At 48.7% G+C, this 23,680-nt stretch overlaps 1 protein-coding gene across 2 annotated transcripts in view; it reads right to left on the bottom strand.

Annotated features, from left to right (window-relative positions):
* Positions 1 to 1,184: 1,184 nt before the first annotated feature.
* The window catches only part of Morn5 (MORN repeat containing 5), a 24,186-nt gene continuing 1,690 nt past the window's right edge, over positions 1,185 to 23,680 (bottom strand). Inside the window, exons 2-5 of one of the 2 annotated variants that reach the window (XM_021627927.2) lie at positions 21,850 to 21,997; positions 19,832 to 19,943; positions 18,063 to 18,194; positions 1,185 to 1,377 (exon numbers count right to left, since the gene is read on the bottom strand). In XM_021627927.2, the coding sequence (XP_021483602.1) occupies positions 1,304 to 1,377; positions 18,063 to 18,194; positions 19,832 to 19,943; positions 21,850 to 21,997 (466 nt within the window). In that variant the 3' untranslated portion in view covers positions 1,185 to 1,303. The remainder of the gene's footprint in view (positions 1,378 to 18,062; positions 18,195 to 19,831; positions 19,944 to 21,849; positions 21,998 to 23,680) is intronic. The other variant, XM_060390052.1, reaches the window with a different exon arrangement.

The raw sequence follows: 23,680 nt of genomic DNA, 5'->3' as shown, positions 1-23,680 counted from the left end.
TTTGTCTCTGCCTCTCCCTCTCTTCTCGATTTTAAGTTGTTTGTATATGATAGAGAACGTTCACTTACTGCATATGTACATGAGCATGTAAGGGTGTTTCTTTGCTGAATGTACCTTCTGTTTTGAAAACCCAGTTTGAGGGCCACTGGTTCAGCTCCATCTCATCAGTTTTCTAGGGGTAACTAAAGCTGTAGAAGGGAGAGACAACTTCCCCAGCTCTACTCCATGGAGCATCTAGCTAAGGGGACCTAAATCCCCCTTGGCTGATGGTTCTCCCTGATTCCTGAATTTCTACTTTGAAGTTTTTCTCCTGTAGATCTCAGCAGATCGCTCCCTAGCCTGACCCCTCTGCTGTCTCTACAGGGTAGCTCTGAGAGAACAGCAGTTATAACCTGGGATCTGAAGCCTCCGTGGACAAGCAGTCATGCAAAGATACAGGATGCTTGGAGGGCAGGAGCAGCGCTGGGGTTCCCTCTTCTGAATTTAGCCAAAGAATGCGATCTCTAGGGTGATTATAGGCACAGCACACAGATTTGTTTCTGTCATTGGGCCTTACTATGTAACCTTGACTGGCCCTTGAGCTTGTGGCCCTTCTGCCTTACTCTTCCAAGTGCTAGGATTACAGTGGCACAAACTGATCTTTAGGGTCAACGTCGATCACCCGCCAGGTGTCAGTTTCTTGAACTATCCCATTTGACTCACTGTGATGCTCTGTTGTTTTAAGCATCCTTGTTAGGGCTTTATAGATGTGGACGCTGAGGCTTAGAGAAGTGACTTGCCCAAAATTGCATGATGGGTGGCCATGAGAGAGCTGAGATTTGAAACCCATGTAGACACCAAAGCACCTTGCAGATTTAGTGCCCAGAGGGAAAGGTGGTACTGGGAGAAGGTGCCAGTGTGGAGGTGCTGAGACCTAGCGAGTCGCCCCACAATTCACACTTCCTGAGCCCTGTCTGCAGGAGGGGGCTCTTACCTCCTTAGTTGCTGATTCCGTTAGAAATACGTGCCATAAGAGAAGGGTTCTTGAGCTTTCCCATGCATAAGAGTGCATTGCCAAGTCTCATTTTCAGATATTCTAACTGGCAAGTCTGGGCTTGGACCCAGGACTAACAAGGTGGCACCGAAGCAGGTGAAATTGGGGCATCTTCTAAGAAATTCGTCTAAAGCACTTACCCTTTGGGGCCATTCAGTGCAGAAAACCTTTATTGTGAGACCTAAGTTGAAGCTAGACCTACAGCCATTTTCCCAGGCCAGCTGTGGGCAGAGGGCAATCCCTGAGCTACCGAGGCTGAGGTGCACACAGCTAGGCCTTCTGTTCAGGTTTATTCATCAACCTCTTACGGCAGGTCCTGATGATCCACTCATGCTCATCATCATCTGTAGGGAGAGAAGCCAGTTACTGCTCGTACTCACTAGGACTCTCCAGGCCCTGGGAGTCCCCCAAGTGGGATCTCGAGGCCCTCAGTGCCTTCCAGCACAGACTGCTAGCCCAGGTGGTGGGGCCAGAATAGCTGGAGCAGACCTTGAACCATTATAGCATCTCTCAGCAAAGTGCGTAGGCATGGGAAAGCTGGCCACTGAGTTCGAGAACAGTTCATGGTCTGAGGGTGTCGCTGATGAAGACAGTCTGAGAGCATCTGGCCACCTTGGTTTGATCCTGACAGGCAGAGTGACCGCCTTACGCTCAGGCAGTCACCTGCTGACACACATACCATACAAGCAGCAGCTCCAATGCCCTGGGCCAGACCTTGGCAAAAGTACTAGGAGACACAGCCTCAGGTACATAGTGGGGGATGCGGAGGGAGACCCCTGGTGTCATGTTCTCAGAGGCCTGAATACATTCCTCTCCATCATCCTGCCTCCACACAAGGGAGGCCTTCCCACCTCCATGCAGATCAACAGAGGCTCACTAGGGATCTGACCGTTTGTGCCCCGCCTCTGAGTTAGCATATGGGAGAGCCTGGGAAGATATGATTCCATGGCTGCTGTTTTTCCAAGCCCTGCAGTTGAGTGAGCCCCAGTTTTCAGTTCATAGGGGTTCACCTTCACCTCTCTGTATGGAACCCTCTGTGGAATTTTTTTAAATTTTCCTTTCTTCCCTCTTTCTCCTCTAGACACACATCCAACCCCTCCCCACCCACCACAGCTGGGACCCACTCTAACAGCAGGCATGCACCCCTAAAAATGTATGCAGCTCTATAAAATATGCCCTTTTATTTTGTGTGCAAATCTGTTTTTAATTTACAAAATGGCATTGTGCCGTGAGCTGCATTGTGTGGGACTTCTTTTGCTCCCGTGGTAGGGTTCACTTTTCCAGTTCTTTGCTTGTTACCAGTGCTGCCTCATCTTCCATAGCTGGCAGCAGTCAGAACTGACTGTCCTCCCAGAAGCTTCCAGCTTCCCCAAACCGGGGACGCCAGGCACAGTGCTGGGACAGAGTTCTGGGGCTCCTGCCTTTGTGAATGCATGGGAGAACTTGCCTGAGTTTTGTTCTGAGAGTTAGTGCCATGGGGGCGGCACAGATTTCACTCACCCATGCTCCCACCCTCCCTGCCTGCCCTCCCTTGTCCTCCTGTCCTTTTGTGCCATCCCTGTCCTCTGGCTGGCCTCCTCTGGGCCACAGAAACGGAGCTGTTTACTCCTTACCTCTCTTTAACCCACTGCTTCAGTTGGAGAAAAGGACTCCCGATTCTCTTCAGGTGACAAATGCTATAAACTAGGGACCAAAGGGACTCACTAAAGTAAAGCAGAAGTCTAGTAAAAAGCCTCTCCCAGCCTCTGCACAGGGACCCTGCCTAGGGGCACCTTTTTATGAAAAACACTAGACCTGCATGGGAAAGAGGTTTATGGATAGTTGAATGTCCCACACAAGCCCTGCGTCTCACTGAGTCTCTGTAACACTCCAGCAGGGGTTGGGAAGATCACACTATTTCACAGAACTTGTCACAGGTCTACAAGGTCTCTGGCCCATGGGATCTCAGCAAGGTCATCAGGAACTGCAGCGTAACTTCTCACCCCAGGGCAAAATCGAAGATGTAAGGCCAGGGTGCACCGGAACAGCAAGTCCCTATCTAGCCCCTTTATTTCTTTGCATATGATTCAAGAAAAAAAGCTTGCTGCGGAGCGTGCTCTGGCCGTGGGAGACGTACCTAAGCAGCCAGTGGGCCTCAGTTTCCCCTAGCAGGCTGCCTGAGTGTCTAAGCTGAGGCTGGCAAGCCAAGGGTGTGTGGCGGGGTGCTACGCTGCTGTGTCAGCACACAAGGAGTTAACTGCTGGTGGAGCCCACTTTCGCCACAGAGTGAGCAGCCCGGTTGATAATTACAGTTCTGAAGTCTCCAGGCTATTGGAATCAGTGCAGCTGCAGCCTCTTCAGCGGTAACCCCTGAAACCGGGCAAACTGGGTGTATTGTGCTGAACCAGTGCTTGGGCCCCTCCCTGATCGTTACAAATTGACAGCAATGGACTTAACAGCCCTCTTTACTACCCCGTTCACTCTCTACCTGGCTGTACAGCCACCAATTTGAATCACAGATGCCTTCCCTCGGGCAGCTGCTCCTCCACCCTCCCTCCACCTCCTCGGCGCCTCCTAGGCTCCTCTGGCCCTGCCACGCCAGGGTGAGGCTGCCGGAGCACATTTCATCAATATTTAAAATGGAATTAAACCTGTAGCTTTGATTAATGCCTCCTGGAGCCAGAGAGTAGTGATTACTATTTTGCAAATTGCGATTGTTGGAATATGTTAATATGATTGTCTGAGAACATCTTCACCTTCTCGGGTAATTTTCCTCCTTTTTTGGCTGGAGGGGAGGAGAAGGAGAGGAAAGCAAAAAAAAAAAAAAAAAAAAAGGTGGTGGAGGGAAACACCCCCACGAACTCTTTAATCAATTGTAAATGATCAGCCTTGGCAGAGTTGTGGGTGGTAGTGGTGCAGAGGGAAGTGGGAATGTGGAAGGGAGGACTTCTGTGTCCATGCATTTAGCATTGTCCTAAGTTCTAGGTTCTTGTTGGCCTGGTCATGCCACTCTTGGAACACTATCTAGTCATCTCCATGCTGTTTAGAATCAAGAGAACAGAAAATGATGTCCATTTCTAAACCACAGAACGGTTACTTTGTTGTCTATTCATTCATTCAACAAATAATTTCTAAATACTGTACATGCCAGTAACCTACTGGCTTGGGGAGGAGGACAGTGGGCTCTTACTGTAAGCCATGGGGAGGGGATATTTAGCAGCCAGCAAAAATGATAGTTGTGAAGTCTGTATGGCAACACAGAGGAAATGCTTTTGATGAGATAGTAAGCCAGAATAAATGAGATGATGCAAAAAACAACAAAACAGCCCTTCCCCCAACAATAGTCATCCATGGGTTTTTATAGATAGGATGCTCTGAGTAAAATCGTGGCTTGAAGAAAAATTCAAGGTGATAAAGTGAGTTGTGGCAACTTAGCAGTGTGATAAAGAGGTTTTCCTTCCTGTTCTTGGTGTTCCCCAAATCTTGTTTTCTTTATATCTATCCATCATACATAAGAATTTTTAAAAAATCCTTGGCTTTTTGCTTTTTGTCCTGCCTGCAGTGTCTTGGTGATTTTTATGTGTTTTGCTCATTGAAATACAAGATTTCTACGTTCCTAAAAATACTGAAGTTTTTATACTTCTAAATAGTAAAAAAAAAAAAAAAAAAAAAAGAAAAAAAAAGGCAAAAATGCATAAAACTCTGAATAAAAGTCCTGCACCTGTGCAGAGTGACTGCCTCCTAAGGAAGGGAGATGAAACCACAAACAAAAGAATAACTGCCGCAGAGAAACTGGGCCTCAGCCAGGTGGTTGAGCTCTGGACAGAGTAAACTCCAGGGAGCTTGTCCCCTGCTATGTGTGCGTGAAAATGGCCTTTCCCCTTGAAGGTCTCCGTCCCCAAGCCTACAATGCCAGCTTATCAAAAAAGAAACGTCTAAGCCTTCTGAACCAAGGTGCATAATACAAAACAGCTGACCAGCTCCTTAAAACCGTCCTCCCAAAGAGGGAAGGTGCACCTGAGGGGTAGCCTAGTGGTGGGAGCACTGAAACCGAAACCGAAACCGAAACCAACACAGCAGAAATCATTTCCGAGTATGGGGGCGCATGTCTTCATGGTCAGCGCTTAGGCAGCACTCAGGGAATCTCTGTGGATGGAGTCTAGGCCTGGGCTCACGGTGAGATCCTGTCTCAAAACAAACAAAACACACTACATAAACAAGAAACACCAGAGCAACTGTCACACGTAAGAAGACACAACTACGTGTCATGTGATGTCCTGGAAGGGATCCTGGAACAGAAAGTGAAATTGGGGAAAGAAAGGGGATTTGAATACGCGATGGGCTTTGGTTCATTAGTTCACACCAACATTAATACCAACACAAGTGCACTAATTGGCCAGTGTACCACATAGGAGTGGCTGTGAATAAGAGGAAGTGGGCCTGGGCATCCTGAGAAACACTGCAGGATTCGCACACTGATTTTGTGACTGCTGCTCTAAAATAAACAAATCATTTTTTTGAAATGAATGCAAATGTGCTCCTTACAGACCAGACATCATGCTCTCCAAGGGAAACCAAAGCCCTCCACACAGCCAGTTACCAAGTGAAAGTGTTCACTGCTTTTGTCTCCCATGAGCCCTCATAATACACTTCTTTAATCCTTCCTTAGATAATGCCTTCCTTTTCCATTAAAGCGGTGGTTCTCAACCCGTGGGTATCAACCCCTTTGGGGGTCGTATATCAGACATCCTACATATCGGATATTTACATTATGATTCATAACTAATGAAATTACAGTTATGAAGTAGCAATAAAAATAATTTTATGGTTGGACTCACCACAACACGAGGAAATGTATTAAAGGGCCATAGCACTGAAAATATTGAGAAGCACTGGTTTAGTGCTCATTGAGAGACCACTGCACCCAGCATACATAGGTGGCCAGGAAGTGCTTTGCCAGCTGAATCTGAATAAGCCCTTTTCGTTCTGATTTGCCCCAGGAGTCTGAAGTCAGAGAATGAGGAAATTCTTGGCTAGCCTGGGCTACACAGACCTTCTCAAAAAACAGACCAGGGTGTAGCTGAGTGGCAGAGTTCTTATCTGATAGGCACAAGGGGAACTCAAGTTCTGTCTCAGCAGAAAAAGAGAATTCAGAAAGGCCTAAGTGGGATAATACCAAACTGTGGTGTACTTTAAACACTGGCATTTAATTATTCCTTTTAATACAAAGGTTGTTAATATAAGTGTGATGCTCTGAGATTTCTTTCAGAAAAAGTCTAAGTTCCTATAGTGGTAAAGGCTGTGGGGCTGGGAAGGAGCCAGTGGATTTACTCATCCAGAGACAAAGGGCCTCACGGTCTGTGTAGGCTGGGCCCTCCTGCCTCCCAGGCCTGTCTGGATGACAGCCTTCCCTGATGAGGAAGCCAAGGTCAGGGTTGCTTCAAACAGATTGGAGCAGCCATGTCATCAGGGCCTACCACAGATCCAGCACATTTAAAGTACTTAATAACTATATGGTGAACTAATGAATAAAGAGATGTAAACTTGGGGACATAAAAGTAATAGAGTCACTCTGTGGGATTGACATCAAAAGAGAATATTCTCCCCCTCCTTGGGCAAATGGAGCTCCTCAGAGGGTAGGGAGGCATGCTAAGTACAGGTCTAAGACTGCCAGCTGCTGCTGCTTCTGTGTCCTGGGGCCATAGGTTGGGCACCTCACCACCTGGCCTCTTGCAGGAAGCTCCAAGTCTGGCTGACCTATGACTTGCGTCCCAGCAAAGATAGGGAAGGGTCATCCTGGAGAGGCCAGATCTGGGCCAGGCCTGACAGGCTGTGCCCAGGTCACAGAAGGTGACAGTAGTTTAGTCTGCAGGTCAGCATGACACTGAAGGAAGAAGAGGTATTGAAGTCTCAGGACAGCTGCAAGGAAACAATAGATGCCAAGGAAGGGAGGCAGTATGGCTTCACACTGGCTAAGAGTGTGACTCTTGAGGGCTGGAGCGATGGCTCAGTGGGGAAAGTGCTTGCTGCATAAGTAGGAAAACTTGTGTCAGACACTTAGCACCCATGTAAGAACTGGCCACGCCACTGCAGATAGGGTAGACCGGTGGAACCCCAAGCCTTGCTGGCTGTGCAGTTTAGATGAAACTAGCTTGCTGGCCAGCTCCAGGTTCACTGGGAGACCCTTTCTCAAAAATACTGAGGTTAAGAGCAATAGAGGAGAATAACTGAAACTGATCTCTGGTCTCTATATGTGCAACACAAAGAAAATGTACCCAAGCATACGTATGCAACATACACGAGATATGGCTTTGGGGCCCTGTGCCACTACTTTGGGCAAGAGATTGCCACCTCTCTGAGCCTTTTCCCACATCTGCAGATGTCCTTGCCAGGAAGCTCTGCCACCAAGTCGATTCTGAAACATGCTTAGAATAACTCTTGGTGCACAGGAAATGCCAAAGACCCAGAGAGAAGCCAGAAGTTAGTTGTCCTTACAAGGTGGGACTTCTGGAGCCAGCCAGACCTGGGTCAGATGAGGAAGCACCCATGTGCTGGGTGACCAGCCCTTCCCCATCTGTACGGAGGGCTGAACCAGACCTCCATAGAAGGCAGGGGGAGGCCTGGCCAGGAAGAAGGGTATTTCATGAGTACTGAGGATGTGAAGGCAAAACTATCATTCTGATGGGCCCTTAATTCCCAAACTGGATGATTGCAAGAGAGTGTTCCTTAAGGGACTCAACAGTGTATCCTTGGGACTTCTGGATCCCTGCCAGATATGGGGTGGGGAAAACCCCAAGGAGGAGGTCCTTATATAGGATGGGCACTGTGAGGAGCAAGAGGTACAGCTCAGCTCATGGGTTCTGTTCAAAGCGAGGACAGGCTGGGGCAGGTGAGCCACGGTGGGCAAACAGGCGGGTTGGAGTCACTGGGCACCCGCAGCTGGTCTCTTGGCACTCCTTTGGGCTAGGCAACCCTGTGGTCACCACTCCTATGCAGATCCCGCTAGTGTGAGGGGAGGGGTGTGGACTGGGAAAGGGAGGAGACCCAGAATGAACAAAGCAGGGAGGGGAAGAGGCTCCCTAGCCCAGCACAGCCCAGAGCCTAAGGGGGCTTTCTTTGGTGTGTGCTTGTGCATGTGCCTGTGTGTATGTGTGTATGTATTCATCCTCCCTCTATGAGAGAGATGGGACTGACACCTCTCAGCATAAGGAAAGCTTATGAGGTGTAGTGCTTTTCTGTTGGGGCTGAAGGGGAGGGCTAAGGAAAGCTGCTAGCCAGCATATGGCTACAGATGCCTATTTCCACCCAGTTGTTCTCAATAAACAGCTGTGTGCCTGTGAGTGTGCCAGTGGTTATGTTTGAGGGCGCAATGTACCCACTCTACTGCATCGCACCCTGGTGTATGTGTGACACAGTGTGGGGCTGGCTGAGTGTGGCAGTGGTTGTGTATCTGAAGTCTAATTGTGGGTGATCACAAACACAAGGAAGAGGAAGGCCAACCTGGGGAGGTTGACAACCTTGTCATCCTAAAGGCCAGGCTGGCAGCAGCCCAGGGCTGGGCCAGGGAGAGGGGACTTCTACTATGGGACACTGCCCCTCAGCCCTGGAGTCCAGGCTGGGATGGAGACACACATCAAATCAGACCTTCAGCCCATGGAGGGGCCCACCCCATAGCTCTGCCCCACCTTCGGTACAAATGTATGAGACAGTGGGGATGGACCAGTGCTTCCGTGTCTTGGCATTCCTGGCACAACTCCCGACAGAAAGGAGGCTTTGAACTTTTGTGGCTGTGGTGGCCTGAGGCAAAGACCTCAGCACTGTCAATATTGACTGAGAAGTCACTGCCCAGGCAGAGCAGGCTGCAGGCAGGTGAAGGGCCCTTGGCTGCTCTTGGCTCTCCCTGGAGTGGAGTACCCTCTTGGGAGTGGATGAGGAGGAGCCACGCCATCCCCTGGGAACCAGAGCTGCAGAACCCAGCACCTGAAAGCTTGCCAAGGCCCATTCAGATGGAAATAAAAAAGGAAGTGGTAAGACTGAAATAAATAAATATAATTAATGCATTCAAACTTGATTAGTTATTAATTCTAGCAATTAAAACAATTTTATTATTCTTGAAATCCATTTGCAGGCTCTATGTCTTCATTTTGCCAGAATTCTTTGCTATATACACTCCTCCCAAGAAATCATAGCTAGTGTAATGGAATTGCAATCAAATAATGGCCCAAGTAAGTTTGGAGAGACCTGAGAGCAAACTGATCTTGTTTGCTTGACCTTGAAATGGTGAGGATGGTGGCTTCCAGGTTTGGGATGCACTGGGAGCTATCACTGGGGAAGGCTGAGTTAAGAACTTTAGGAAGCACTTCTGGGGTCAGGTCATGCTGCCTGCCCTACCTCCGTGGACCTCATGAGTGCTTCTGAACATATGGCTGAAGTTGTGGGTGCTCTAGTTGCTGGGTAAGGGGAAAAGTGAGAGAGGCAAAGTGAACCCTGGAAGTCCTTTAGGAAGGCCCTAGGCCTTAGAAACACCTCACTGAATGCCACACAGCCAGAGCTTGGCATTGCTGGAACCTGATGGCTGATGTGGCAATATATATGTGACTTGTGCTTATGGGTGATGCTAATCTAGAACCATCCTCCGTGCCCACTGTGGACAGGAGGCATTTAGGAATGGAGGCTGCTGGCTGGTCTCCCTACCACTCCAGAGCAAGTACATACTAAATGGAGGGGTGCATAAGACCGGCATTGTTGGGTACCCATTACTATTCTTCCTGTTTCCCGACCCTTAATGTTTGATCTTACTGTTTGAGGACTGACAATTGGATTTGTGTTTGTTAACCATGTTCAGCATGTTTGCCGTAGTAATGACACAATTCAGAAAACTTGAGTGCCAAAGCCGAGGTTACTCTTGTCTGCCTGGTTTTAGAGTGTCTGGTCCTTTTGCTCCTGACCTCTGGCTGTCTGTGGATTGTGGAAGACAGTGTACACTTGGCAGATGCCAAAGGCTGGGTTAGGCTGGGGTAATGGGGACAACCAAGAGGGATGGGAAGTACTCCCCGGCACTGGTTTTACTGCCATATCTGGATGACAGGGGGCAGGAGCAAGCCACAGAGGGCCAAAGCCTCTCCCCAACTTCACAGTGGTGCAGGCACAGATCTACCACTGTCTCCGTAGCTGCAGCCCGTGGCTGTGCCTCATGCCCGAGAAGCGCTTCTGCAGCTCCTGCCCTGACAGTTCACTGTCTGGGGTGGAGGATTGAAGCCAACCCCCCTAACCAGCCAGCATTCACTCTCTCACTTTGTCCCCTACTTGAATGCACAGCTCGGATCCACTTGGACACACCAGTCAAAGCCCTTCTGGATGCCACTGCTGTGGGAAGCTCCCTTGGACTCCTCCAACACACAAACAAGTTATAGTGCTACCTACATCAGAGGGACCTGCTATTCTGTGCTCTCACCCGACTGTTCCTTCCCTTCTGTTTAACAAACCCCATCTCTTGCTCTTTAAGGTCAACCTTAGCACCTCATCTTCTGGCTCATCAGTCTCAACCACATGGGGCACAGTCCTACATCCTGCACAGTACAATCCCAGCTCTGGGGCCCAGAGAAATGAGGGCATTCCTGGTCTTGGAAAAAAAGAATCTCATACTTAATATTTGAAATTAAATGTGAGCATGGACCTCCCAGGCCAGCTGGAAGTGTGTTGGACTGCTTTCTACATGTCATTTGTGGTTTACTTGAGCACTTGGGCTCCCCCGAAGGCCCCAGGCTTCCTGTGCCTGCTGTGTCGTCAGTGTTCTTCTCCACCCTGCACTGACTTGGTGTGCTGGGGAGAGCGCTGTGTCCTATGAAGCCCTCATGTACACAGGGGCTCAGTGAAGGCCTGAGTCTGAGGCACCAGGGGCTCAGAGGCTCTATGTAGATAAGAATGAGGATGAGGGGCTCAGGCTCCCAAACCAAATGCTAAGGAGAGATCTGGAAGCTGCTGGCCACTGGTTCAGTTTTGAAAGGAGCATCAAGAGCGGGTGGGTAGAGGCCAGAGAATAGCCTACGGAATCCTGGCTCACTGGATGTGCCATGTGAAGGACACACCTGCTTTCCACCTTTTATCCCTGGTACAAAAGAGTCAACATCGTGGTGCTCGCTGGCATGCACTGTGCTGTGGCCAGAGCCCCACACTGCTCCCACTAGACTGCCTGTGTCAGTTTCATCCTCACTACAATTCTACAAGACAGGCCCTTTACTATTTCCAATTTTCACACAAGGAGTCTGAATTTAGGGCAGGTAAGTTACCTGCTCAAAGTTGCCCAGCTTGTAAGAGGCAGCTCCAAGAGCTGACTGTGGGCCCAGCTGCCCCTCAAGCCTGGGTCATTAGCCTGCCTCTCTTGGGCCTGAGGTGGGTATGGGCTTCAGCCAAATAACCTGACTTCCAGAGCAGAACTGAGGAAGAGAGGTGAAGCTTTTGCCCATGGGCTATGGCCTTGCAACTACTTCTATTAAAGGAGACAAAGAAAACCATGCTGGCCAGGCTGATTCCAGCTGCGGAAGGGGAAGCTGTGGCCTCTGGATGCCTCCAGGAGGCTGCCATGGGGACAGGGAGGCATTGTTACCAGAATCCATGGGCCCTGAAGCTGGAAGGGGGATTTCCAAGACCTCTGGAATGTTGAGATGACAGTGGGCAATTCTGCAAGTCAGGAAGGGACAGCGACAGGGAAGGCTGTCATTACCAAGCATGGACCTTGACAGGGGCCCATGGGTGTCTTCTAGATGGCCAATCTTAACCCTTTTCAGCCAATTTCTCTTGGTGGGTTCAGCAGTACCTATCTGGGGAGAGGGTTCATATCTTTACCTGTATTATTGGAGAGACCTGGGTTCAAATACTGGTTCTTCCCTTGAATGGAGGCAATCATTAGCAAATACTACACTCCTTGAACCTCAGTTTCCCCATCTGTCAAGTAGGGGAAATAGCATTTCCTCAAAGGCTGGGGATGTGGCAAGTCGCTGGTACAGTGAAGGTTTCAGTGTCCCTCATGTCCCTTCCTGTGCCTTCTGCTGAGGCAGATACCCACGTCTGCTGGGAGGCATGTGTGATCTGTGGGGGCATTTCATCTGGCAGTTACAAGTGTGATATTATCCCTCCACAAAGCCCTCATTATAGTGCTGCTGACAATACCACAGACAAAGCAGGGATGGCCCCGCGTGCCAGCCTCCAGGTGATTATAACATTTGGGTAAATTGCCTTTTGTCTTGCTAGAGAGCTAGCGGTGGGAGGGGCTTTGTGGGAGCCTCACTGGCCATCTTACAGAAAACCCCAGGGAGGCTCCATGGAGAGGTAGCATGGGTTTGGGGCAGGAGCTGCGACTGGCAGTGGGAAATAAGGGTTCTAGCCCTGGCCGGACCACGGTTGCTGGTGTGAGGGTCAGGCATGGTGTGGGCCCTCTTGGGGAAGCAGCTCCTTCAAGATTAGAGAGGTCATGACTTTCCTGAGCACTGGAGGACTCGCTTTCTGAGCCGGATTTTGAGCATAACGTAAGCAGGGTGCCTGTCTAAGCAGAAGCAGGCATCTGTAGTTTTGTCTCTGGCCCTGGGAAGGCCCTTGGTCCTCTCACTAGCAAATCCCACCTCCTCTCTCAGAGCCAGCCCAAATGGCATTGCTACTTAGTTTTGGAACCAGCTAGACATGGGTCTTAATCCCAGCTCTGCTGCCCTCAAACCAGGAATTTCACCATCTGCAAAGTGGGAATGTCAGGGAGAGCCACAGAGCTACTTACCAAGGCTGCTGGTGCCCTGAGGTGGAGGCCTGGGTCTGAGACACAGCAAGGCACTCAGTAAAACCATCATGAGAACATCCTGCATGCCCCTTGATCCACTCCTGTTGGGCATTGAGTATGCTTACAGATTTCAACTGTTTAAACTTCAGAAGACTAAAGCAGCCTTCCATTTTCAGATATCCACTCTGCAGTGGGCCTATTCTAAAGGTGGCTGGGGCAACTTTCCTGGGCCCCTGTGAGCAGGCCTGGCAGAGTGGAAAGAGAAGGCAGATGAAACCATGTGACTCCCATCTAGGCTGAACTTCCTGGGGGGAAATTCCTTAGCCTCACTGAGTCTCAGTTTGTCAAATACAGCTGAGGGGAGGACTCCCCTCCTACAAGGAGGTAGATAGCTCTCATCACCATCTTCTGCCTCATCTTCCTCACAAAGGCTCCAGGCCGCACAAGCTAGGTCACAACCCTTCTTCCCACTGCCCACCGAACCAAGCGTACATTCAAATGAGGTTCATGGTCTTAATTTTGAATTCTGTCTGGGACCCACAGGTTCAAGAGTGAAAATGGGCCTCTCTGCAAATGATCACTGGTGTGTGATATTTTTAAGAAAGCAAAGCCATTGTTTCTGATTGAAGGAAAGTCGGTGCTATTTTGAAGAGTAGTGCGATTAGGCAGTGGCGTTCTCTCTTTCACCATTGGGAATTAGACGCTGTTTGAGAGATTTGTGAGCGCCAGGACATTTGCCAGATGTGCTTGATTCTACATTTCAGACAACAAAGGGGATAATGTTGGCGGGAATCTTGACAGCGCTGCTGATGATCGGGATATTCTTTGAGGATGGTGCTGAGACCTTTCAGTGGAGGATTTCAGCTTTTACATAAACTAATTTGGGATGCTCACTCTCTATCTCACACAAAGCAAATTTAGTTCATTGTTAGCTGTATCTGTTAAAATGGTTACAAGGGGTTTTTCCCTTGAATATTAATAATGCGCCTTTCATTGGAGACACTCACATGGGGTATCATTAATTGGGGGGAGGGAGTAAAGATTAGGGGCACAGTTCTCTCACAAGTTATTCCTACTAGTGCTGTGGAGGCAAGCAACAGCTACATGAAAGAGATACATGAACAAAATGCTAACATGGCTTTGGTTTAGCCTTCCTGAGAAGGGTGAAGGCAATGTGTGTGTTGGGGGAGGCAGCGTTAGTTAATCTGTCGATTTTTCACCCTATTAAAGGTAATTACCCTGAACATCTTCAAATGCTCCCATATTGGATCACAGCATATAAAGGGCCTCTTTTCAAAATAAGGTTCTGTTTGATTTGGAGAGGCTGTGGTGGTTTTGTCTTAAGACTCTAGAGTGGGCCTTTTCATCCATTCAGGAACCTCACTGAGCTCCAGGTGGATGCCACTGACTGTGTTTGGTAGAGGAACGATTATGAATCAAGCATGTCTCTGTCTAAAGAGGAGATTGATGAGCACAGAATGAATTTGTGCACAAACTGGTAAGAAGAAAAGAATAGTGTAATTAAAGCAGCTTCCTGTGACTATAACAAAATAACTGAGTCAATTAACTTGTAAAGAAAGAAAATCTGTTTAGCTCATGTTGTAAAGGGTTCCAGTCCAAGACTAGCAGCCTGGTTGCTTTGGGCCTCTGTTGAGGGTCGCATATCAGTGGAGGGTAAAGGGCGGACTGTGAAATTGCAAGCCAGAAAGCCAAGCAGAGAAACTGGAACTGAGGTCTCTCAGGCCCTTTAAATGGCATGCTCCCAGTGACCAAAGGACATCCCCTGGGGTTCCACCTCCTGATGGCACCACCTGGGGCACAACCCTTCTTGCCTGTGAGGGATGGTGCCCACATCTGAGCCATGGAAAATAGGCTTTGGGTTTGGACGTAACTTTGTCAACAGCTGTGTAACCAACCAAAAGCAACTTCTGTTTTTAAAGACTTTAAAAAAAAATTTTTTTTTTTTTTGTGTATGCATGTTTTGCCTGCCTGATGTCTGTGCTCCATGTATGTGCCCGGTGCTCACACAAGCCAGAAGAGGGTGTCGGAGTCCCTGGAACTGGAGTCATAGAAAGGGCTCAGAGCCACCATGTGGGGCTGGGAATTGGACACAGGTCCTCTGTAGGAGCAGCAGCAAAGGATCTTAACCACTGAGGCATGTTCCCAGTCTACCATAAGGAAGTAGCCGGTCAGACGCCAGGTGTCACATTGCAAAATTTAGGTTGTGAAAGTTATCCACCTAGAGTAGATTACGAACAGAGCCTGGCCAGGCTCCTCCCCAGGGAGCACCCCTTTCCCAGCCTCGTCATCCTGAGCAGAGAATGTGCAGGGGAAGCCATTCTTCAGGATTATCAGCAGACATGTTGGCCTTTGGCTCTTTCCTAAGCACCGAGGAGGCCGGTGGCAGGTAAAGGAAAGAAGGAAGTGCTGTCTGCGGAAGCTCACTGACAGATGGCTGATGGGTGGACATGAACATTGTGTGCAACTGACAGGACGGTGGAAGGTGAGCCCAGAGCCCCGGGGCTGTAAGTGAGGAGATCTGTGGACCCCTAACCTTGCAGCAGCATTTTGTTTCCTGAGCAGCACCTCAGAGGAGGCAGCAAGATTACCATAGCCAATCACACACGCCTCCCGAGAGACTTCTTTGCTCCTCAGCACCCAGAGAAAACATAATAAGCCCCAGGGCCCAACTCATTCCTCCTCCCCACAGCCTGAGTCAGCAATCATCATAAGAACCGCAGCCTCAAGCCACTGCTCACAGAACACCTGGCTGGGCCAGGTGCTGGGCTGTGTAGGCATACACACACCCTCCCTTTTCCCGCAGCTACTAGAGAGGCGCTATCATCATACCCATTTTATAGATGAAGAAACTGAGACTCTTAGAGGAAAAGCGAGCTTTCCATGATCACACAGCTTATCTGTGGGGGATCTCAGACAAGAGGCCTACCACTGACAGGGGTTTTGAGCCATGAGTTTTTAATCATCACTCCACCTCTCCCAGTCCTGGTGCCTTCCATTGAACAAAAGGTCCTAGACAACCTGTTTTGTTGTATTTGCTGTACTTTTTAGAAGGGTATTCACTAACCGGGTCCAGTGGCATTATTTACAGCTTACTGTCTCAAAACCTAAAGTTCCGGGGAAGAATAGAAAGATCACTGATGGGGGGAAATGGAACAATTCCACCCACCACTCTGAGACCTGACGTTCTAAACTCAGGACATCGCTATTCCAGCTGCCAACATACACGGGAGGTTTCCATGAGGCTCAGGGCATGTGAGAAGAGGCTTTTAGGCGGACAGAGTGACTGGTGCCGCTGGGGTTCCAGCAGGGACTGTGTGCTTCACTTAGTAGCTCTAGCCAGTAAGAGCACTGCACAACCAAACCCAAACTCTGCAGAGTCCCTGCATTATGACCTGTGATGGCAGGTTAGATGGTCTGAAACCTTGGCACTACACAGAAATATAACAGATTGCTTTTACCCAAAATAGCAAGCTGTCTGTGAGTTATGTACAGGGAGCTCTGACTTTAAGTGGGGGAGTGGGAGACCTGTGAGGAAGTGTTCTGCCTGCCTGCTTTTTCTTCTACAACGACTTGATCAGTTTTCATGGGACCTGTGAGATGCTAGGAACAGTGACAAGTCAGGCACAGTCACACAGACCCTGACCTCATGAGATCCTACTGTCACAGGCTAAGCAGTGCTTGAGAAGCTCAGGAGGCCGCAGAGGAGAGGGAGGCAGGTGGGCAGGAGGTAGGTAGGCCAGGAAAGGCTGCCTCCAAAAGTCCTTGGAATCAGCTTAGTGCATATCAGCCAGCCTGGAACTATAAGCAGGATGGAAAATACTCAACATTGTATGTGCAAAGTACACACATGCACACAGGCTTCTGTTATGTGTGCAGTCATGAGGAGAAACACTCCTGATGTGCCCAAGGGCCTAAACCTTTCCTATTGCTGTGACAAAATGACAAAAGCAGCTTAAGGGAGAGAGAAATTATCTGGGCACAGTTCTGGCATACAGTCCAGGGGAAGCCAAGGTTGCAGGAGCTTGGGAGACCTAGTCGCATTACAGCAAGTCCAGAACGGAGAAGAATCAGTGAAAGGTGAGCCCTGTAGTGCCCGGCTCTCTCCGCACTCTTATACAGTCCTGCCCAGAGAGTTGTACCATCCACAGTAGAAAGGTCTTCTTCTCTCAACCAAGGCATTCAAGACAACGCCCTGCCGACACGCCCCCAGGACAACCTGATCTAGACACCCCCACACGGATACTCTCTCCCTAGGTGATTCTGAATTGTGTCAAGTTGATATTTAAAACTAGCCGGCACAGGTGAAAAGCCAAACTCAAGAGAGCCCAGGTACTAGAGGTTTTCAAAACCATTTCAATGAATACAAGGGTGGATTTAAATCATCACTAAAAGCCTAGGACAGGCTTGCATGTCGGTAATGCTAACTACTCAGAAGGCTGAAACAGGAGGTTTGCGTGAGCCCAGGAGTTCAAGGCTAGCCTGAGCAACATAGCAAGACTTTGTCTCAAAAGAAAAGTTATTTCTCACAATAATCCAGTAATGCAGGTGCCACAGTCGGGTCACTGTGAAGTCCCATCAGCCTTGGACTCCCTCACCAAAATGGAATCTTGTGTCTGCCAGCTAGTTGAGAGCAGCCAGCCTTCCTGGACTACACGGAACCACTCTTCTCTGGCCAGCTCTATGCTTTCCCTCTGTCTGATAAGCTTCTTCCCCATGTCCGAGGTCAATTCCTAGGTGCTAGCTGAGATGCCATGTCCTTCTCAAAACCTCTGCTACCTTGACTCAGGACTAGGGACCCTCAGCCACTCTTCACGGTGCCTCCACCCTGTACTTCCAGGGCGCTACCTTTCTTTGATAGCCTGTTCTCCATGTAGTCAACTATTTGAAGTCCTCTCTGCTGCCTGTCAGAGCATCAGCTCCAGTGGGGAGGGGCCGGGGTCTAGCTTCTTTCTGCTGTACCCAGCACCAAGCATGGTGTCTAGAACACACTAGGGGGCCACTAATGCTAGATGAAGGCATGCATACAAAAGGATGTGCTTTAATCTCTCAGCAGCACACTTAAGTGCTATCACAGTGGAGCTATGAACGTCCTTGCTCTCACACTGTGGCAGGAAACAGTCTTGCCAGCCATGAGTTCAAGGAGACATCCAAACAACCCACATTTGCCTCTTTCTTAATGGAGGCACATGCGTGTGCATACACATGTGCAGCCATTCCTGCAGGTGAAGAGAAAAAGTGTTCCCAGTGTCAGCATGCACCTACCCGCGTTTCTCAGAAAGCGGCCCCGGAAGTCCTTGATGATCCTGGTGGTCGGATTATAGAAGCCATCTCCACAGTCATAGCAGCCTAGAGGGATAGTTCTGGGTGGGTCCATGTTGGTGAGCTGAACGATACCTTGAGGAGGCACAAGGACAATTAGTGTATCAGCAAGGCCACTTGCAAGCCTCATGTTCAAATCTCACTCCTGGCTGATGCTTATGTGGCTGGTACCACTGTGGGACCAAATGTTCCTTTTGCAGGGTCAAGAGCAAAGTCAGCAGAAATGAGTCCTAGGGAGCTTTCAGAACAGGGGCTGTGGGCAGAGCCTTGGGAGCTGGACCCCTGCCTCCTCTGACCTCACCCTCATCCATTTCTTGGGACCACCATGACAAAGTTCTGAGGTCTGGGAAAGCCCCAGGGAGAATAGATCCAAAAGAGGGTGGCCCACATGTGGGCAGAGGCCACAGCTGTGGACCCTTGGCCGGCTCAGGAAAACTGGCTGCAGAACCTAGCTGAGGCAGGCACCAGGAAAGGGCAGACCGAGCCTTGTATCTGGACCTTTCCCAAAATGGCCACAGTGGCACTATTTATTGTTTCTTGTGTGCTGAGCATTTGCTCCTCCTGTCTCAGGCAATCAATCCCTAGAGCAGCTCCATCTTTCAGAAAAGAGAACTCACATCAGAGGCCACGTAACAGGCCCAATGTTAGGCAGGGAGGAAGCAGCCTGGCTCTGAGACCCAGGGGCTAATTGACACCTGAGGGAAGAATGTGGGTCTGAGTCTGATTCCTGAGTCATGGATGCTGGAACCCCAGAAGGGAAAGAAAATCATACAGACATTTTATGTCTTGGAAAGTCATGGCCAGAGTAAAAGGGGTTGGGAATGCTGGAATTTCTCAGTTATCTCTTTTTAGTTGTAGATCCTGAATTTCCCTTTCTCTGAGCAGAAAGCTGAATGCCCCCCAAGCTGTGCTTACAGGTCTGCATCATGCAAAAGCAAATGCCCTGATATTGTCTAATTATATACCACTTGACTCTGACTCTAGCCAAACCACATATGTATTGGCAATGGATGCCTTTTCCATGCCAGTCAATGGCTTTGAAGCCATCCTCAGTGGCTCAAACCTCAGGCCAGTTGTTATCTTAGAGATGCATGGAGAAGTCAAGGTCACCCTTCAGTGCCTCAGTTTTCTACTATGTGGTGAGGAGCAGGGCCTTGGGAGCTGGACCCCTGCCTCCTCTGACCTCACCCTCATCCATTTCTTGGGACCATCATGACAAAGTTCTGAGGTCTGGGAAAGCCCGAGGGAGAGTAGATCCAAAAGAGGGCGACTGGACGGGGCACCCTGAACAATAGGAACTAGAGGGAGCCTCAGTCGGCACCCAGCCCACAGAGCACAATTTCCTCCAGTCTGTCCCCGATTTCCCATTCTCTCTCGCTCTAAGGCTTACACAGTTTTAGCATGGCAGCTGTCATTTGCCATGCATCCGTCATGCATGTAAGACACTGTTCTAGATGCACACTCTCTTATGCCTGATGGACTAGTAAGGAAGAAAACACTTCTGCCCTTATTTAGAAGGGGAAATCTGATTTACAGAGAGGTAGAGTCTCTTGGTCTCATTCCCCTGGCCAGCCCTAGTGGGGCTGAGGTGTGAGGACTGGCTTTTGTGGCTCTCTTGGGTCTGCTGCACCCATCACCCCTTGAGAAGATTAGTGGGGACTCAGCACTCATCTCTAGCACCCCTAGACTCCCACTCTGTCTATGTGTGCTACCTGCGGGCTTCAGGCCAAAGCAGATCTCAGTATAGAACCTCCGGTCATAGCTGTCACAGTAATGCCAGTGTTTGTCGTCGTACTGCAGCCCGTCCTGGAACGTATACTTGCCCTGGGGGAAGAGAAGAGCAGGGCACCAGAGGAAGCCAAAGCCAAAGCCCTTTTGGGTGTTAGCAGGGGAACAGCTGGATTCTTGCTGCCACAAGAAAGAAGTGACAACTGTCACAGTGGCCTTGGTTGTGAGGATTAGGGGAGGCAGAGAGACAGCACTAAACCCCGTGCTTGACACAGAAAACATGGTGACTTTGGGGTGGGCTGGGCAGGTGACCTACTCTCTCTGCTCTTAGGTTCCTTCATGGACAGAATTAGGATGATGACAGTATCCCTCTAAAAGGAATGGCAGGGATTTTGGTGAGATAAGTACATGCCAAGCTTAGCTCTGTGTCTGTGTGTGTCTGTGTTTGTGTCTGTGTTTCCCAAAGAGATTAGCATTTGAGTCAATGGACCTAGTACAGAGATCATTCCCACCATCATGCAGATGGGCACCATCTGATCTGTTAAAGATCTGATCAGAAAATGGGGCAGAGGAAGGACCACTGTGCCCTCAGGCATGCTGGGATACCCATTTCCTCCTGGGCTTGGGCATCGGCACACCTGGCCTCTGCCTGAGACTCATCCCACTACATCTCCAGGTCCCCAGCCTTTCAGTTTGGACTAGAGCTACAATGTTGGTTTCCTCTGGGCTCCAGCTTGCAGAGGATCAACTGTGGTCCAGCTTCCATTAGCTCATGAGCCAAAGTCTCATAATCTCTTTTTAAGTATCTGTCGGTTCCCTCCTCTGAGCACAGAAGAAACACTTACACATGCTGTTATTTTTCTCTTATTATTATAATAGCTAGAGAGGTCAGAGCCGGGAGCCACAGCATGTTGTTCAGACATGTGCATTCTCTTCTTGTTGCTTCAGTGCTAAAGGGAGCCTCAGGATGTAAGAAATGCACCAGCCGAGGCATCAGGAAACACGGGTGGAAACTCCCACAGTACTATTTGTTCACTGTGTGACCTTGGGCAAGTCACATCCCTTTCCTGAGGCTTAGATTCCCCCCAGCTATAAAAGAAAAAGCATTAACCTTTTTTTAGGTCATGAGTCAGGCCCAGCACTCTCTCAAGGAAGCTTGTGAGAGCACAGATCATTTTCTCATAGAAAAGCCACAGTTTCATATCCACAGAGGCTGTGTGTGTGTGTGTGTGTGTGTGTATGTGTGTGTGTGTAAGTCAGAAGGTTCCACTGACCCCAAGTTCTACTCATGGCCCATAAACCCCAAGATCAAAACCTTCAGATCAGAGAGTAAATGCTGATACTTATTGGGTACCTACTGTATGCTAGAAAATGGCTCAAAAGCTGACCACATCTGCAGGAACCTGAGAATGTGTTACCCTGTGTACTTTTACTTTTCTGGAGTCACCCAATGTGAGGTTTCTTACAAGACAGAGGCAGACAGGTGAGGGGATGGGACAACAGGAGCAGGGGAGAAGAGACAACTTGGGCTGTAAGCAGAGTGTGGAGTGATTCCTGGTCATGGAGCAAAGGCATGTAGACAGCTTCTAGACACTAAAAAAAAAAAAAAAAAAAAAAAAAAAAAAAAAGTGTGAGGACACAGATTCTCCCCTGGAGTCTGCCCTGGAAGTCTTTCCAGTTCCCAGAACCACAAGGTGGTGAGTGGAGACTGACTTAAGATGCTAACTTGGAGGGTAACCCGCCATGGCAGCACTAGGTAGCCAAGATGATTGTCCCTAGTTTAAGAATGAGGGACATGCATTTTAGAGGTGTAGACTCATTGGTCAAAGATCAGGCAGGAAATGGGATGGCAGGATGGAGGAGATCCTAGAGTCCTGGGAGAATGAGAAGTAGGGGAAAGAGTGAATGGAAAGAGGTAAGCAACAGGCAAGAGGATAAGGTGCTAAAGCAGGCAGTGAGGGCTCTTCCTGCCTGGGACATCCCCCAAGGCCTAGCTGGTCACCTTCACCACCAGTCCTTTCTCCCAGGTAGCATCGAATTGGCTCCCACTGGGGAAGAACAGGGTTCCTTCTCCGTGGAACATGCCGTCCTTCATCTCCCCGACATATTTCGTATCAGTAGGGAGGATGTACTCTGCCTGGCCCTCCATCCTGTAAGGACACGAGAAGCCACTGAGCTCTGCATGGCAGCCAGGGGACAGAGAGAAGTCATTGGTTCTCTACATCCTCATCGTCATTATCCCTCAATATTCTGTCAGAGCTTTTGTGATGTTTTGTTTTCATCAAAACCTCAAAAAAAAATGTTTAAGTTGGGGAAACCTTTGGTCTGCCTGAAGCCTGAAGCCTGGTCTCTTCTCCTTCCTGAAGCCTGTCCTGGATTTTATGCTGTTAACTGAAATACCTCCTCTGTAGGCCCAGAGAAGGCTGGGCTGCATCAAAGCTACAAACAAGTAGACCTTGTGAAGAGACCAGCAGCCCAGGGAGCTGATTTGGTGTCTCCCAAGTCTGTTATGAGCAGCCTAGCTGTGCCCATTAAGACACAGTAGTCTTGCTTTTTAAAATCCTCGTTCCGCCATATGTTAGTTTGGGCAAGCTACATAAACCACTCTGCACCTTGCCTTCCTTTTCTCACTTGTCAAATGGGAATCACCATGAGGAGGAGATGGTGCACAATGGACCTATAAAGTGCAGACGGTCTTCCTTCATTCCTTGTTGCTGGAGCAGAATCATCTAGAGCTTAACTATTCAGTGTTTCCAACAGAAACCATGATCATGAGGTCAGAGACGCCTACATTATAGTCTATATGTACATAGGTATGTATTTTTGAGACAGGGACTCACTCACTCTAGCCTGTGCTGACCTGGAACTCATGTAGCTCAGACTGGCCTTGAGCCCATGGCAATCCTCCTGCCTCAGCCTCTCAAATGCTGAAATTATAAGCATACGCTACCATATTAGGTTTTTCATTTTTATACTTAGATATGGTAGAGTAAATCACGAATTTTAATGTTTTGTTAAAGCAGCTTTCCGAAGCATAATTGACACACAAAACTATACACATTCTTAAAGTGTAAAATTTGTGAGTTTTGACACATATCCTGAAAACCATCATCATAGTCAATATAATTAAAATATCCACCAAGGCCAGTTTCTACATATTCTTTCTTTAATCTTTCTTGTTTGTCCCTCCCATTCTTCATCCCTAAGCAAATACTCATCAGTTTTTCTGTCACCATGAATTTACATTTACATTTTCCATAATTTTATATTAAAGAGTACCATATAATATATATTCCGTTTTTTTTTGACAGGGACATCTGATTCCTTTCATTCAATATAATTCTTTTAAGATTCACTTGTGTGTGTGTGGGGGGGGGGTCCGGACACAAGGACCATGGCACAGACCTGTAATCCCAGCACTCAGGGAGGCAGATCTCTGTGAGTTCGAGGCCAGCCTGGTCTACAAAGCAAGTCCAGGATAGCCAAGACTACACAGAAAAATCCTGTCTAGAACACCACCAGATCCACTCATGTTATTGTTATGTGAACCAGCATTTTACCTTCTGTGTACTATTCCAGTGAATGGATAGACCACACTCACATGTTGGTGGATGTTTTGTTTGATTCCAGTTCTCAGCTATTACAAAGTTTCAGTTATATAAAGTTGCTAGGAGCACTCAAAAGCATGCCTTTGTGTGGGAATGTATTTTCATTTATCAGGCTAATACCTAGGAGTGAAATGGCTGTCTTACTTTTTAAGAAACTGTCTAGCTTTTTCAAAGCACTTGTCCAATTTTATGTTCCCACCAGCCATGCGAAGTCTATGTAAACCA

The sequence above is a fragment of the Meriones unguiculatus genome, chromosome 8 (genome assembly GCF_030254825.1).
Source record: "Meriones unguiculatus strain TT.TT164.6M chromosome 8, Bangor_MerUng_6.1, whole genome shotgun sequence".
NCBI lineage: Eukaryota > Metazoa > Chordata > Mammalia > Rodentia > Muridae > Meriones > Meriones unguiculatus.
The sequence above is the reverse complement of the archived record's forward strand: the minus strand, read 5'-3'. Positions and strand labels throughout refer to the sequence as shown.